General features: G+C 41.0%; 2 protein-coding genes across 4 annotated transcripts in view; both read left to right on the top strand.

Moving 5' to 3' along the window:
• The first annotated feature begins 1,841 nt into the window (after positions 1–1,841).
• Positions 1,842–15,930, top strand: part of UEVLD (UEV and lactate/malate dehyrogenase domains) — a 16,273-nt gene continuing 2,184 nt past the window's right edge. Inside the window, exons 1-12 of one of the 2 annotated variants that reach the window (XM_062495934.1) lie at positions 1,842–1,874; positions 3,426–3,510; positions 4,126–4,188; positions 4,919–5,082; positions 5,930–6,065; positions 6,493–6,614; positions 7,229–7,334; positions 9,026–9,196; positions 9,965–10,138; positions 10,423–10,507; positions 11,143–11,266; positions 12,562–12,722. In XM_062495934.1, coding sequence (XP_062351918.1) covers positions 3,498–3,510; positions 4,126–4,188; positions 4,919–5,082; positions 5,930–6,065; positions 6,493–6,614; positions 7,229–7,334; positions 9,026–9,196; positions 9,965–10,138; positions 10,423–10,507; positions 11,143–11,266; positions 12,562–12,722 — 1,319 coding nt within the window. In that variant the 5' untranslated portion in view covers positions 1,842–1,874; positions 3,426–3,497. Of the gene's footprint in view, positions 1,875–3,425; positions 3,511–4,125; positions 4,189–4,918; positions 5,083–5,929; positions 6,066–6,492; positions 6,615–7,228; positions 7,335–9,025; positions 9,197–9,964; positions 10,139–10,422; positions 10,508–11,142; positions 11,267–12,561; positions 12,789–15,930 lie in introns of those variants that run through there. The other variant, XR_009933329.1, reaches the window with a different exon arrangement.
• TSG101 (tumor susceptibility 101) overlaps positions 14,598–15,930 on the top strand; it is an 18,174-nt gene continuing 16,841 nt past the window's right edge. For both annotated transcript variants that reach the window (XM_062495936.1, XM_062495935.1), the window contains exon 1: positions 14,598–14,695. In XM_062495936.1, coding sequence (XP_062351920.1) covers positions 14,654–14,695 — 42 coding nt within the window. In that variant the 5' untranslated portion in view covers positions 14,598–14,653. The remainder of the gene's footprint in view (positions 14,696–15,930) is intronic.

Genomic DNA, 15,930 nt, shown 5'->3' with positions numbered 1-15,930 from the left:
TCTGGCCTCAGCTCCCTAGCGTGATAAGGCAAAAATTCTCCCTGCCACCTTCTTCCAGCTCTTGTGTTCTATGGATGCCTTGTGGTCCTTACACGTGTCCAGTATGTCAAGGTTTGTGTATGGTAGAGCAGGGCATCTGTGGGTTGATGTGCTGCTCTGTAGCTGATGAGTAACACTGATTATGGTTCATTTTGGAGAGGAGGGGTACTTTATCTGGTTCTTGCTTTGTACAGAATGTGCAGGAAGGGTTTCTGAGACCTCCACAGTGGTGACTGTAAATGATACGTAGACAGGCACCCAGTCCCACAAGGGGAATGTTGAGAGTTCAGGCAGAAGGATGTGCTGCTGTTTGGTTATCTTGGATGATCACTTGAGTGTATTTTAGAAGTGCAAATTTTTCCCCATAGCACTGAATATTTAGAAGTTGAACTTGTAATTCCCATTCCATTACTCCAAAGTTAATTTAGATAACTCAGCATTGCATTATTTTCTCCCCGGCAGAAAATCCTTTAAAATGCTTCCTGGACTGTAGTTTCCTGTTGTTGAGAATTCCTTTCCCTTTGCTCTAAGTTAGCATCCCTATAGACACAGGATGTTCACAGGCAAGCAGAATAATGAGACTAGTATTTAGAGTATAAAAGTTTGAGGCTGTAGAAATGATGTCAATTTAATGAATAAAATTCCAAAGCCATATGTTGGAAGACAAGATCCATGTCACCCCAAGACTGTCATTTTACTTTGCCCTCTCCCTTAGCACTTGCAGTCTATTTTCTGTTTCATTAACCATCTCAACTTTTCTACCAAGTCTCAAAGAAAACATCTAGGTCTGGAAGATCTGTACTGCTGGCAAAATGCTGGTTTTTAATACGTAGAGTGACATTTTATGCAGTGAGGAGTTGTAATAATATAAGAGCTGCATGTATTGCTCGATAAATCCCAGTTTGGGAGAATTTCTATGGCTTGTTTGGTAAGAACATATGCAAAATTCTATGGCTTCGTTTGGAAGAGTGTTCCTAGGATGGCGAAGGGAGGTCTGGAGGTACCTAGGTCTGGAGGGGAAGCTGCAGAAGTGGATGAGATCACTTGGCTTGCTCAGCCTGAAGGAGACTGAGAGATATCACTGCAGTCTACAGCTTCCTCAGGAGGGGAAGCAGGGGGCAGGTACTGATGTCTTTCTGTGGTGACCAGCGAGAGGACTCGAGGAGATGGCATGACACTCCTTGTCAGGGGAGGTTGAGGCTGGATATCAGGAAAAGGTTCCTCACCCAGAGGATGTTTGGGCACTGGAACAGCTCCAGGGCAGTGGTCACAGCACTGAGCCTGACAGAGCTCAAGAGTGCTTGGATAATGCTCTCAAGTACAGGGTGTGACTCTTGGGGTGTCCTGGGCAGGGCCAGCAGCTGGACTCCATCATCCTGCTGGGGTCTCTTCCAACTCAGCACAGTTTGTGATTCTGTGAACAACATCTCGACTTACTGCATCCTTAAAGCTTGTTCATTCACGGATGTCCTTGACTGGACTGCTGGACTGGCTCCTGCCTCTTCATCTGATTAAGTCTCCCTCCTTTCCTGCCGATTACGCTTGGAAGTACACTACGATTTTGCAACAAAGAAGATCCTGCCTTAAGATAATCCCGGCACATTCCGCATTCAGCACCACCACGGCGGGTGGAAACAGCACGCAGTCCCGACGGTCAGGGCACGCGTCCCGGTATTTCTGTGCCGCGGCAGGACAACGAAAAGCGCGAGGCTCCGAGGCCGCCCCCGGCCGAGCCCGGGCCGCCTCCCTGAGGGGCGGCGCTGCGGCGCGCGGGGCCCGCCGGGAAGGCGGCGCGCGCCATGGCGGAGGAGGCGCTGCGCAGGCAGCTGGGCAAGGTGCGCGCGCCCGCGGGGAGGGGAGGGGGCGAGCGGGCGGCGCTGAGGGAGGGGAGGGAGAGCGGGCGAGGGGCTCGGACGGGCCGGGAGGGGCGGCGGTGTCCCGGGGCTGCCTGCCCAGGGACTCCCGTGCTGTCCCGTCCCTTGGCTCCCGGTGGCCGCGCTGTCCTGCTACAGCCGAGCTTTGAGCTGCACCGCCCGTCAGTTCGTCCCCGTGGTTCGCGCTGCGCCTCGCCGCTCGGCCCTGACTCTCCTCCACTCATCCCAAACTGAGAGCTCTGCTTTTTTTTCCTGCTGGCATTCCCCGCGTTAGCGCCTCCACGCCTCAGGAGCGCAGACGCGTTGTTGTAGCATCGCTCTGAGCGTTTTTCATTTCCGTGGGAGAAGCTGAGCTTGGGTGTATTTAAGCTTTGGGCATGCCAAATAATTTTGGGTGCGAAATGAGGAAGGTCTGTATCTGAGTCACCCCGTAAATCCTTTGATCTTTAGAAGAGGACAAACTATTTGAAAGGAATGCCTCGTTTTGTAGAACGAATAGGAGGAGGCCAGCTGGGGAAAGATGACTTTGGTTTCACAACCTGATATATCAACGCCTCCAAAAAAAGGTCATAATTCGTGTAGACATTCACAATCAGGGAACATGGGGTTCTTTTATTTTTATTTTCTTTTCCTTGCGTAGCTTTGCAGAATCCAGTGCTGGGGAGAAGCTGACTGAAAGGTGTTTCTTGTCAGCAGCTCTGTGTTTTTCTGTGCACAGTAGGAAATAGCTGTGCCGTGCCTATAGCTGTCACATTGCTGCCAGGGTGGCAGACTGAAGAGAAATTCGAGTTTAGCTGCTGTTTCGTGACAGTTATTCCAGAGCAGCTCTTTAAGCCACTGTCAGGCAGCAGTTTTGTCTGCTTAGGCAAAGGTTCCAAAAAAACAGCACCGGGTTTCCTAAATGAGAAGCAGAGAGTCTGATCTAGGAGATGGAAAATATTCTTTGTAATTTTGGGATGTGGGAGGATGCAAATCTCTTGGACGTTCATGTATTAGACTGGCTGGGGACAGTCTCAATGAAGCAGCAGTGAAAAAAAGAAAAAGTAATTCCTAGAGGCTAATTACACATGTTTGTGGAAAGTGACATCTTCGTAAAATCTTCTCAAATGTGTGCAGGTGGATCTGAGTTTAACTGTGGCAGTAAGAAAATAACCTCCCTTTTCTAAGAGGTTCATATTTTTATTTATTCTTTTTATGTGTTCAGAGGAGACTAAATTTTACTAAACCTCTGCTCACACAGCTGTAAAGGGGAAGAAATGGTATGTAAGGAGTGATGTTCACAATATCAGATCTCTTATGTAGCAACAGAAGACCTGCAATAGCTTCAAAGCTTTTTTGTAAGCAGTTCCTTTTGATAATTTATTTCACATCAAAACTATTTATAATACTAGAAGTAATAATTACCTTCCCCTTCTTGTGTTTCTGCCTCCTATAGTATCCTTTCCCCTATCTCTCATACGGAAGCCTTTGAAGTGAAACTTTTTTCCTTATTTTTTTTCTCCCCCTTCCCAGTATAAGTTCAGAGACCTGACCATAGAGGAGCTGAAGACTGTTAGCAAGACCTACCCCAACTTCACGTTCTCCATGAACACATACAGTAAGAAGAGATACAAGTGGGGAATCTTACTTGCCATAAGTGCAGACTGTGTGTAATAGAATGTAAATATATTTACGTTGTGTTCCTGTGTTTATGTTGACTTGCAGTAAAATTACTCGTGCCACAATACTTTTCCTGAATGCTCTTCCAAGGATGCATACATGTATAAACCTCAGCAACTCATCTGCTTCATCTTACTTCAACTTGTCAGTAATTTGAGAAGATTGATACTTGAAATTCTTTATATTGCACCATTTTCCTCATATTTCATTATTGTATTGAAAGTATTTTGATGGCTTTAACTTATAGAGTGTGACTTCCAGAATCCATCAGCCTGACTGGAAATTCCCACAACATCATGATTACCCAGGACAAGAGGTTTTCAGACTAATGATGTGCTTAGTTGTACCAATGCAATTTTTGTTAAAATTTCATTAAGGAAATATTTTTAAATGGGGGAAGGGGGGATCTTAGTAATATTCTAGTCTTTTTTTTTTCCACAAGGAGTGTATTTGATTTCTAAAGAAAAAATCACTGTTGTATATTTTTAGTTGTGGATGGGAGTGCTTTGAAAGGAGTTTATTTTTTTATTTTTAATTGCATTTTTAATTTCAGCCTTCAAGGATGGATCCCAGAAAGACCTCCTGAATTTTAGTGGTACTGTTCCAGTGAAATATGGTAAGATAAATCAAACGTAATTTTCTTGCCACTTGTGACTCTAGATGTAAAATGTGTTGGGTGCTGCCTCTTAACAGTTCACTGTGCAGTGTCTTCAAAAGGCACTGGAAAATATTTTGTTTGAATTGGCAGAAGTCACTTTTACTGCAGAAACGAGTGCACAGGTGCTGAAATAAGGTGCTATTAATTAAATAAGTAAACTGTTTAAAAATTATTATCTATTAAGTTAAAACAAGTTAACTGTTTAAAAATGGTGCTAGTGGAGGTTGTGTGAACTCTCTGAGACCTACACTTGTATAGATAGTGTGCAAAAAATAATTTGCAGGCAATTTTTTATTTATACATATATAAGTTATAGTTATAAAATAAGTATGAAATATAGATATAAATATATGTGTGTGTGTGTATATACATACATCTGATACCTTTCTTTCCTGGGAAAAGGGGACATGTTAGCTGAGAGGCCCATGGGAAGCAAAACAACAATTAAGAGCTTTATATTAAGAAAGGCACAATCACTAGCACTTCAAGTTGATCCAGACAAGTCTGGTTTTATTAATTAACTTAAATAATATAAATATTTTCCAGTATGAATCTGGAAGTGATCTGTCAGGCTTTTTTTTTTCCTTTGTTATTACAAAGTGTGAGTCACCTCACACACACACGGCTCCTCTTTAGTGCTTTTTCCTCATGCAGAAATTAGTAATGGCCTTTATTTTGTGTTGAACAGGTAATTCCTATAACATTCCTATTCATCTGTGGATCCTGGATTCTCATCCCTTTGCTCCTCCCATTTGCTTCCTGAAGCCAACTGCAAACATGGGCATTGCAGTGGGGAAACACGTGGATGCACGGGGCAGGATTTATTTGCCGTACCTGCAGAACTGGAGCCATGTAAGAGGTGGAGTGGCCAGGGGAGGGGAAGAATTGGGGAATACTGTGTGGTATTGTGGAGCTTTCAGGCAGGCTGAGGCTTGGAAAGGCAGCTGGAAGTGATTTTAGGGGAAAAAGGGACTGATTCTTTACAAAGCAATGTAAGCCTCATGATACTTTGTTGCTATGAATAGTGAGACTGGTTGAGTATCCCTCAGGAAATTTCAGTGGAAGTTTCTGCCTTTTGGGTATGTCTCTTTTGGCAGAACTCTGAAACAGAGCAGAGATTCAAAAGTCAGTGCTGTTGCTAAATGTTTTTATGCACTGTGTTAAATTACCCACTTAAAATGACTGCTGGGCCAGTAAAAATAATTTTATGAATGCCAGCTTTTTGAAATGAATGGGCTGTATTTTATTTTATTGGTACAGAAGTTCCTAAGGGAATTTCTGCTGACTTCACAGTGTGTTTTGTCTGGAGGAAGACTGAATTGCCAGAACTCTGGACAGCTGAGCTCATCTAAGAAGATTGAGCAAACTTCTCTTCAGCTAGGATTTGTCCCTTTTATAATACTGGATGTTGCTATATCAAAGGCTCCCATATATTTATGGATGCCTCCAAAAACTACTAACAATGGTAATTCCAATTTTAGAATTCCTTTTGTTAAATTCCTTTTAATCCATACTCCTGTTTGGAAAATATTTTCTCAAAGTGATGCTTTTGTCTCCCTTATGTGTTTGTGTAAATGTTAAGAGTGTCAGTATTTATAATCTGATTAAATGTTGTGTGGCTCTGGCAGTTCACAGCTGATACCACTATATGAAATAGTTGTTCAGCTGTTTTGTCTTCTGTGTGTCTGCTGTATTTCAGCCTAAATCAACACTCATTGGATTAATCAAGGAAATGATTGCAAAGTTTGAGGAAGAGCTTCCTTTGTACTCACTCTCATCTTCTGATGCAGCCAGGCAATCAGAACTTCTCTCCTATATTGCAAAGATTACTGAAGGTGGGGATGTTTACACGGACTCATTTCTAATGTTCTTTTAAAATATGTTCCCTTATTGTCATTACTTGATGTCACAAAGAAACCTACATGGTATATATTTTACAAATTTTATGATAATGGTCTGTGTGCACACCTCTAATAGCAGCAAAGGGAGTGCGGTTTTTGTTGTATTAGTGTTTAGCTTCTTGCTATTGTCATGGTCATCTATTTCTACTTACTGAAAAACACATTCCTGTCTAGAGAGGAGTATCTGTTTTACATCTTGCAAGCTGTGATGGATTTTCTGTGGTCAGTCTTGACTGCTGTTTTGAAAAAGTCCAAGTAACTTGATTTAACTCTGGCACAACCATGATCCTTTGAAGCAGCAATACTTGTATTGATACAGTGTGGACCATTACCTAAGTTCGTGGTTTTCTTTTAATTGCAGGAGAGACTGACATGAAATCAAGGAGTAAAACTGGAGGCAGAAATGAAGGATGTTTTAACAAAATTACTGTTGTTGGAGCTGGAGATCTTGGTATTGCATGTGTACTAGCAGTTGCAGCAAAGGTACATAATTATTAAAAATAGCAAGAGACCTGATTAAGAGAGAGGATTCCAATCTAGTTCTTAATATCTGACACTAAGGAATACCTCATCAGTTTTAACAGCTGTCACAGCTTAGGTCATTTATCTCTTCAGTTAATTTATGGACACACAAAGGTTTTAGTTTTCTGCCCTGGTTTCTCGGTCAGCTTTTTTAATTCAAAGGGTTGAATACTGAATTCACTTACTTTGGAAATCTCTAAGGGATTCTTGTCCCAGCAGTGGCACCTTACAACTGGGATCTCCTAGTTTCCTGGAAAAGGATAGTGTGCAGATGGGCTGTACTTCATCACAGCTGTATGTTAGACACAACAGTAATGTCAGCATTTTTGACTTCCTGGAGATAGTTTTGTGAGTTCATTGTTTGTTTTGTAATGTGGGTTTTTTTCCAGTTAGACTTCCTAAACTATGTCCTTTTCCTTGTGATTTGGCTGTAATTTTGACCAGTAATTTTGTTTAATTTGTACACAGTACAGCAAACAATGAAATGGGAGGAATTTTGGGTTTTATTCCTCACTCTCACAAGAACAGGTTTTGTTTTGGTTTATCATTGATCTGTATTATTATTATTCACAAAGGATGTTGCAGACAAGGTGGTTCTTTTGGATCTTTCTGAAGGTGCAGCAAAAGGAGGGACCATGGATTTGGAGATTTTTGCTGTGCCAAATGTGGAGATCAGCAGAGGTATGAGATGTTTCTGAAACAGGAGTGGGTGCTGTACTGTGTGTGCTTGTGCTTGTTTTAGCAAGAGCAGGACATCTGGGGAGATACAGTGGCACATAGTTTTGTTTTTTTTTAAGAAAGTCTGTACTTGCAGATAAGAGGCTAATGCTAAAATTGGACTCATGCAGAAATACAGAGAAGCCAAGCTAGAACTTCTGTGTCATGGGCAGAGAGAGGGAGGGAAGGGGAAAAAATATTTGCATAGGAATTAGTGAAGGCTGTGAAAGCAATGTTCAAAAGGCTGACAAATAAAGGTGGGTTCCAAACAGCTGCCTTCTTAGCTTGATGTTCATTAAACATGCACATGGCCAATAGTGAGTCCTTAATCTCTATCGCTGCATACTCAATGAGTTCTTAATAACCTTGTTCTCAGTCAGCTGTGAGCATACAATTCAACAGAGTCAATGCCATGTCTCTGTAATCAGTGATTAGTTACAGGCTTTGTTGGTCTTTGATGGTTGCAGATGTTGAGGCCATGCAGCTCAGAAGTTTTTCCACAGGGAAAGCTGGAATTAACTAACATTCTTCCTTGCTTATGTGTCATGTTTCCATGTTCCTTGCTCCCTTTACGAGATGAAATGAGGGGTTTTCTTGTGCTTCTATTTTAATTTATCTTATTTTGGGGACAGGGACTTGTTTTGATTTCACCAGGCATCTTTGTGGCTTGTTCTGCACCTGGCATTGCCTGCTGTACATTCTTTGATCTTATCTTGCAGGTTTTACTGCTAGCACACCTTTTTTCCAGAACTCTGGTTGTGTCACTGTACCAAATCTCTTTGTGCCTCTGTGGTTGCCTGTTGTATGTTTGCATTTAGCTGTGGTATAAGAAGCTTGGTAGTGTAACAATACTACAAAATGTTTGTATACTGTCAACTGCTATTTTAGTGTGTTTATATCTAGGTTAGGGGCAAGCTGGTATTAATTATATCCTGCGTAGTGTGGTTTTAATTTTTCAGTGTATCAGACCTCCTCTTTGGCTTCAGCTGGTTCCAAAAATGGTGCAACAGACAAATCACCCTATTTCTCTGTCCAGGCTGATCACATATGTGGCACTCAGATATTCAGAGATACCTGCTCAAGGCAGCTTTGACTTACAAATTCCTGCAGCAAGAGTGTGTTTCTTTGGGCTAATAAATACAATTTGTCTTTTATTTAAGTAAGTAAAATAGACTTTTGGAGTGCTTCTCATGGTTATCTACATGCCCTTGATTAAGGTATGAGATCAAAAATTATAGAAGAAGCCTCAGATAAAGGAGTAAAAGTCTTTCCCCTTTTTTAACAGTCGGAATAAAAGTTAAGGAGCCTTTTCATGGATTGTTTTCTTTCTTGACAACAAAACTTGGAAAAGTTAATCTATCAAAACTGTCTAGATGTTTTCTGGTCTCTGCTCTGTAACCTTGGACAAATTGTAGTTCGCCTTTTGTGTTTGGCGCCTATAAAACAGGAAGGTAGTTCTGTGGGAGAGCTATGTTTTATAGGTGCAGTGGAAGTGCCTCAAATTCTGTGCTGGGGGATATGAGTGGGACAGGAGGCAAAAAAACCCCTAATTAAGCTGAATGCTGTAGTTCGGCCTTTAGAACAGCTCTTGATTTTACATCTAAAAATCAGTAGAATGACATAAATTTCAAAATGTGTTTTCTTCATATTTCCAGATTTTTCTGCTTCAGCTGATTCCAAAGTTGTAGTGCTTACAGTTAATTCTCTGGGTAATGCTCAGACTTACCTTGATGTCATACAGAGCAATGTAGATTTATTCAGAGGAATTATTCCAGCAGTGTCCCACTACAGTCAGAACGCTGTTCTCCTTGTTGCTTCTCATCCAGGTATGCTGGTACTCTGCATAATGTTCTGTCCCTCACCTGGCTTTTTTTCTGGCCTGTTTTAAAAATTACTGCTGAATACACCTGGTTAGTTAGTAAAAAATTTCTTGCTACTCTGAAAGATGTTTTCCTTTTCAGCTTTGAGCTGGACACTGTCTTTGAGGGTTTTTTTCTTTACTGTTACCAAGATAAAAGAAATTAGTGTACTTTGTTTTGTGTAACAGGTATGTATTTCTGTATGTTACTGTGTGTAGTTTCAACCTGACTATGTCTACAACATTAGCATCCACTGGTTGTTGTCTTGTCAGCTGTGAGTTTTATATGCCCCTTTCTCCTGTGCAGGAAGGATAGATCCATGTGTGTTATATGCCATATGATCACACTTACATGCTACTCATATACAAAGTATAGCGCTAATAGTAAATACTGCAGATAGATTTTGGTAGAAGTTTTAAATTTCCAGATCAGTGGTACTGTGAACTAAGACAACATAAAATCACTACTTAGGATAAGGGAAAGAAGTGTGAGCCTCTATCCTGTAATGCATTGAAGATAGCTCTTCTTATTCTCTTACCATTATTCTTATTTTTTCACTTCTTCTCACCTGATTTTGTGTTTTAGGTTGAAATAAACTATCAATATGTTCTTACATGCTTATGCCTGTCCTAAAGTAAAGAAGTACAGTTTTTCATAATGATGATTCATAATTTGCAGTTGAGTTGAATTTTGAGTGGTCCTTTATTGGCAACATGTTTTTTCTTTGACATTTAGTTGAAGTAATGACATTTGTGTCATGGAAGCTGAGCTCATTTCCCAAAAGCAGAGTAATTGGAGTGGGCGCCAACCTTGATTCAGAGAGATTTCAGTACATGCTGACCAACCTTTTGAAAGCAGAGATGCTGGCAAAAGATGCCTGGGTTATTGGTGAACAAGGGGAAGACAAAGGTAAAGTGATGCTTTATTATGACTATGAGCATGTTATGTCCTGGCAGTGCCTAAGTAACTGAATAATGAAAGAATAATTGAGAAAAGTAATGAAGGTAATGAGAAAAGTAATAAGAGGAGTAGTAAATTCTCATAATAATGGCTTTAAATAATAGAGTTTTGGGGTACCAAAGTCTGTAGAACTGGAAAAGTAGTAAAAGTATTTGCCATTTGTCACAGGAATCAAAAACCAAAACAAACCACAACCTCAGATGCTTTTTGTTGTTGTTGTTGTTTCTATTTAGTATCATCATGGACCAGCTGTAATGTAGTTGCAAATCAAACAGAAGCAATGGCTGATCGTAACTCAAGGGAAAAGGTGGCTAACAGGTAGCACCATTATAACTTTTTTTTTTCTCTCATGTTTAGGTACTTGATGTTTACATGTTCTTCAGCTCTTTATGAAGTGGGGGAAGCTTACTCTAAAATGCTCATACATAGAGCTTATAGGAACTTGTAGGTTAAGTAGTCATTCACTTTTATGGATGTGTACATGGCCACTGTTTTTCTGAAATTCTTACTAGCATTGTGCCTGTGGTGATATAAGGAGACACCACAATATACAGCAGAATATCAGGTGTTTGATTGTGAATTTAAAACAAGCCTTTAGACAAACCTTCTGGCCCACTTTGCTCAGTGCTTGTGTTGGAAGCATTTACTTCAAAGTAAAGCACCAGTTTGGATTTATTTAACTGATCTAATTATCAGTTATACCCCTTGACAGAAAAGAGAATTTTTATGAGTGTAGAGAAAAGAAATTATTTTATTCCATTGTGTTGTTTTCCAAAACAGAGAATCATATTTTTATAGTACACTCTACCTGATATGGTACACTTAAACCTTTACCACTTAACTTAAACACTTTAACTTAAACCTTAAACACTGTGGGTTTTACATAGAAACCAAAATAAGAATAATTACATTCTAAATGTCACATTTCTCTCCTTTTCCTGGTTTATGTGTAGAGCTATGGAAATCCTAAAGGGAAAAGGTCAGAGATCTTGGTCTGTCGGGCTCTCTGTTGCTGATTTGGCTGACAGCATTCTGAAAGATAAAAGAAAGATTCATTCTGTATCCACTCTAGCGAAGGTAAATGTGTTATTAATACCTTTTGCTTGGCACTGTAATTATATTATTTATACTGGATATGACCATTAATTTTAGCAGCACAGACATCTCAGTGTTCTGAAGTAGTGCTACTGCCATTATCTTCTTCCAGCAACAGGTCTCAATTCTAGTCCAAAAATGAGCAAAAACCACTTTTTGTTTTAATCTGAAACCAATATTAAAAGTGAATTTTTCTCCTAAAAATACAAGTCCAGAGACAAAGTACATTTAAGGTTGCTGCCCAGCACCCCTGGAATAGCTGGATTTGGCAAATGAAATGAGTTGTAGTTCCAGAGTGCTCAGTATTGAACGTAGGGGTTTTTTAGGGGCAAAAATAATTTTATATCTTTTCTGGAAGTATAAAATGCATTTTCTGCCAATATTTTATTTGATTAAGTTTGAAACAGCTGCTTCTTTTACTCTTTAGGACTTTCCTTAAGAGGAGATTGTGAAGCAATAGGTAACTTAAAATTGTAGACTGAATTTTGTTTGAATTTTTTCCTAAGAGGCTTCACTAAAGCATTAGGTAATTCCATATGATGAGAAAACCCATGTGGAAACATGTATTTGTCTCTTCAATATAGAGCCTTCAGAAGGACAATTTGCATGTTCCTGTGCAGGAAAGTTGAGTAGGCTGCTTATTTTATTGAGTACAAGCACATATCTAATTAAATCATTATGTTTCAAGTGAAGTTTTTAAATCACTCCTGAACTAAATATAGATGTAGAGGAGTGACAGATCTCTTAAACTTTAAAGTATCTACAGAGTGCAAAATTTCCCAGATTCCAAAAATAAACACAATCTACAGCATAAACTTGAATTATAGAGATAGAAGTCTGATGAATTCTGATGCAGAATCTGTATGGGATCAATATTTGAAAAGTTTTCCCCAGTTCTTAGGCTGCATTATTTAATTTATTTTGTTCAGTCCTAAAAGAACTAATGATACTGTACTGTGAAGTGTCCCTGCTTATTGTAGCTAAGGAATTGTGTTTAGTGGTATAAACTTTGTCTGCATTACGGAGACCTATCTATCTTTCTTGGAAAAAATCCCCAAGTGTGGCATACTTCACAAATTTTTATGTGCACAGTAATATTTTACAGTTTCTGTGCAGTAACCCACTGCACAGTATCTACAATAAATGGAATTTATATGTTGGAATATCCTTGCTTAATTAAAATAATCAAGTCATTTTGTGTAGTTGCACGCTTTTGTGTAGTTGCAGCAGCAATAAGTAACTGTGTGTGTGACAGTGTTCTTTGTGTGTTGTTTCAGGGGTGTTGCAATATAAACAGTGAAGTATTCTTAAGTCTCCCATGTATTCTTGGAACCAGTGGAGTAATTGAAATGGTCAGACTGGAGGAAGACCCACTGGTGCAAGAGAAACTGCAAAGCAGTGCAGGCTCAATTCATGACCTTCAGCAGCAGCTGAAACTGTAAGGAAGCACAAGGGAAGCCTCTGCGTCTGCTCACTGAAGTTGGAGATCTGCAAGGCAGAAGAGGTTGCTTTATATATATGGATTTCTGTAGAAAACAAGAAGCTTTGTTACTTTACTTTCCGAAAGTGCTTTCTCAGTTTAGGTTTAAGTAATTGAATACTGCACTGTACAGTAATTTTTTTCTTCGTAAAGTGCACTTTTGGTCGCCAAAATGAGGCAGGTAACATGCAAGAATGTTTTACCTAAATTCAGGTGGCACTTGCCTGTGGTTTTTGGCTGCTAGTTAGAGCCTGATTCTTGGGTTACTCTTAGCTCTTTGCACCTCTTTAGGAGGCAGTCCTAGAGAGGGGCTTACTCAGCTCTGCAGAAACTCCACACACAGAGCCCACTTGAACCCTTCCTCGTGGCTTTTAAATGCTGTATCTGAGGCTTGTTTAGGGTACAGTCATGCTCCAGCTCCTCAGGCACTGGGGATGCAGTTCCATAGCTCCATCTTCCGAGGCTGTAGATGCTCTTATGTCAGTGGACTCCTGGTATTTTGCTATTTACTGAGAGAGCATGATGGTTGCAGTATCCTTCAAACCTGAGCTATTGACTGTGGATTTCTGTTCACACTTAATGATGTCTGAAATACCCTGGTCATGACTTGCTTTTATTTTCTGAGGACATTCAGAACACTAAAGTATCTGCAGTTGTCACTACTCACTTGGAGCATTGGAACAGGGGCTCTTCCTGAATGGGAGGAGCAGGAGCTGGGGTTCAAATAAAAGATAAAAGTCCATCAGTTAAACAGTGCAGGAATATCTGTGCATTCAGACCTCAATCCAAAGCTGGCTGGGAGCTTTGCATCAGCCTCAGGAGAAGGTAACAGAACCTGTAACCCTCCTCCCTTGAGGCCAAGGACTTGATGAAAAAGAAGCATGTGCATTTGTAGGTAAAAAACAGGTGGTTTAGAGATCAAGTGGTTTTTTGGGTTCTAACTTCTTGGTTTACTACTGGTAAAAGACTGCATTCTTCCTGATTATACCTCAGCATCACATGGTGGGCACAGGGGACTTGGGCTCCACTCCTGCTGTGTGCAGCTTAGGAATGTCATTCCACGTTTACACTTTGAGGGGTGCCTGGCTGAAGAGTGTTGGAAATTTATTCTGAGCAAAAGTAGGATCTGTGGCAGAGCAAAAGATCTGATCCTTTGTGCCTTCCAGTTACATCTCACAAAGAGCCAGACATGTAGGGAGTTCTGAGTGTATACTGATCTCAGAAAAAACCTTCTGTAATTCAGATTTCTATTTTTATGGAATACCTGAATTTCTTTCACTGTACTGGTAAATGATGGGGCAAGATTAGTGATGGCTTCAGGTAACCAACTTTTACCTTACTTTACCTTACTTTATTTTTTAAAAGCTGCACTTTGGTGTTTGGTGTTTTTCACTTACTTTGGGAAAAAAAAATACGAATTTAAGGTTTTACATTCTTCTTCATGTTGTTGTTTCTCATCTGTCGAGCATTTATTTTCACGCGAATACTCAAGGTGTTGCTTATTTGGTTTGGTGCTTTTGTAATAATTTGAACCTTAAAACGCTGCCAGCTCTCCCAGCTTGCGTTTTGTGGATTAATTCGACGCTGCGTTTGCGTCGCATTCCCTGAACAACAACCGAAGGGCCGCGGTGGGAAGCGGCGCTTTGCTTTACGCGAGCTGCCGGCAAGGGTTTGTTTCGGGTTTTTTTTTTTTCCGCCAACGAAGGCGGTGCTCCGCCGTGCCCCCGAGCCGCGGCCGCGCTCCGTGCCCGCCCCGTGACGCGCGGGAGCGGCGCCGCCGCCGGAAGCGGGCGCGCGGCCGCTTCCTGTGTTTATGTAGGGCCGGGCCGGCGGCACCGGCACCGGCAGCGACACCGGGACCCCGGCACCGACTGCGAGCGGCGGCCGCCATGGCGGTGTCCGAGAGCCAGCTCAAGAAGATGCTCGCCAAGGTACGGGGTTCGGCCAGCGGCCGGGCGGGCCCAGCGGCGGGAGGCTCCGGGGAGCTGGATCGGGAGGGGAGGAACGGCGCAGCGAGCCTAAAATGGTCGTGCCCAACTGAGAGGCTGGGCTGGGGCAGTGCCAGGCGCTCGTGCAGCCCGGTTAGGGGAGGGGGAAATCGCTCAGGCACCGCTGACCCCGGTGGGGTGGGTTTGGTTATCGCCCCTGCGTAAGGAAACGGGAAAATCTCACGGAAAGCGAATTGTTAACCACTGAATCATGCAGAGCCACGCGTGCCACTCTTCAAGTGAAAAGTGGCCTTTGTCCCGCAGCTTGGAATGAAAACCCCTAAGGCTGACACTTAGGGGTGTTACGGGTTTGTTGAAGGGGTTTTGGATTTTTTTTTTTTTCAGGCAGCATTTAATCACATGTGTAGCAGCGAGCCTAAATTTTATCGCGTTTTGGAATGAGGTACAATAGCTGAGAATCCGATCAAAACCGTAGGCACATTCGCCTGCATTGGAGTCATAAGCGTATTTTTTTATCAGCTTGAAAATGGGTGTTGAATATTTAGTGTCAACAAATGAGATCATGTATGTATTTGGATACACCTGTCTTTGCTAAATTAATTATTGCGATGCCACAGACGAAATAAAATTTAAGGTAGTCCAATGTCCTTGTTCCCCCACACTTGTTCATTTTATTCTCCCATCTGACTTTCTGTAACTGATGGAAAATGAAGATGCTATTTCATTATATTTATTTCTCAAAAATAGTTACACTTTCTGTTCTTGTGAGGGAAGTTCAGTGATATTTGCCATATTGAATAGTTCAGTGTATGAGATAACAAAAGCTTGACCCTCTTTGGGGGAACCTAAGCACTTAATTTAACTTCAGGTATTTACCTGCTGTCAGATCTTGAAAAGCTTCGTCTTTCTGTGATCTGTTTCCTGGTATGTAAAATGAGGGGAATGCATTTGCAATCTGAGCATGGAGGAGGAAAAAAAAATGTTTAGAAATTAAAGAAATTAAGAATTCAAATTGATCAGTTTTAGTTACCTTTGTAGGAATCACTAGGATCTTATATTTTCCAAAGAGATTTTAATATTTCTTGGAAATCAGGTTAAGTCTAAAAAATTAAGAGCTAAAATTAACATTTAAATTTGCTTGTGGCAGTAGCTGGAATCATACAACTGTCTCTCTACTAAGTAATCATCACTGTAAAAACAGTTTGCAGGAATATTAT

Source organism: Cinclus cinclus, chromosome 6, assembly GCF_963662255.1.
Source record: "Cinclus cinclus chromosome 6, bCinCin1.1, whole genome shotgun sequence".
NCBI classification, from domain to species: domain Eukaryota; kingdom Metazoa; phylum Chordata; class Aves; order Passeriformes; family Cinclidae; genus Cinclus; species Cinclus cinclus.
The sequence above is the reverse complement of the archived record's forward strand: the minus strand, read 5'-3'. Positions and strand labels throughout refer to the sequence as shown.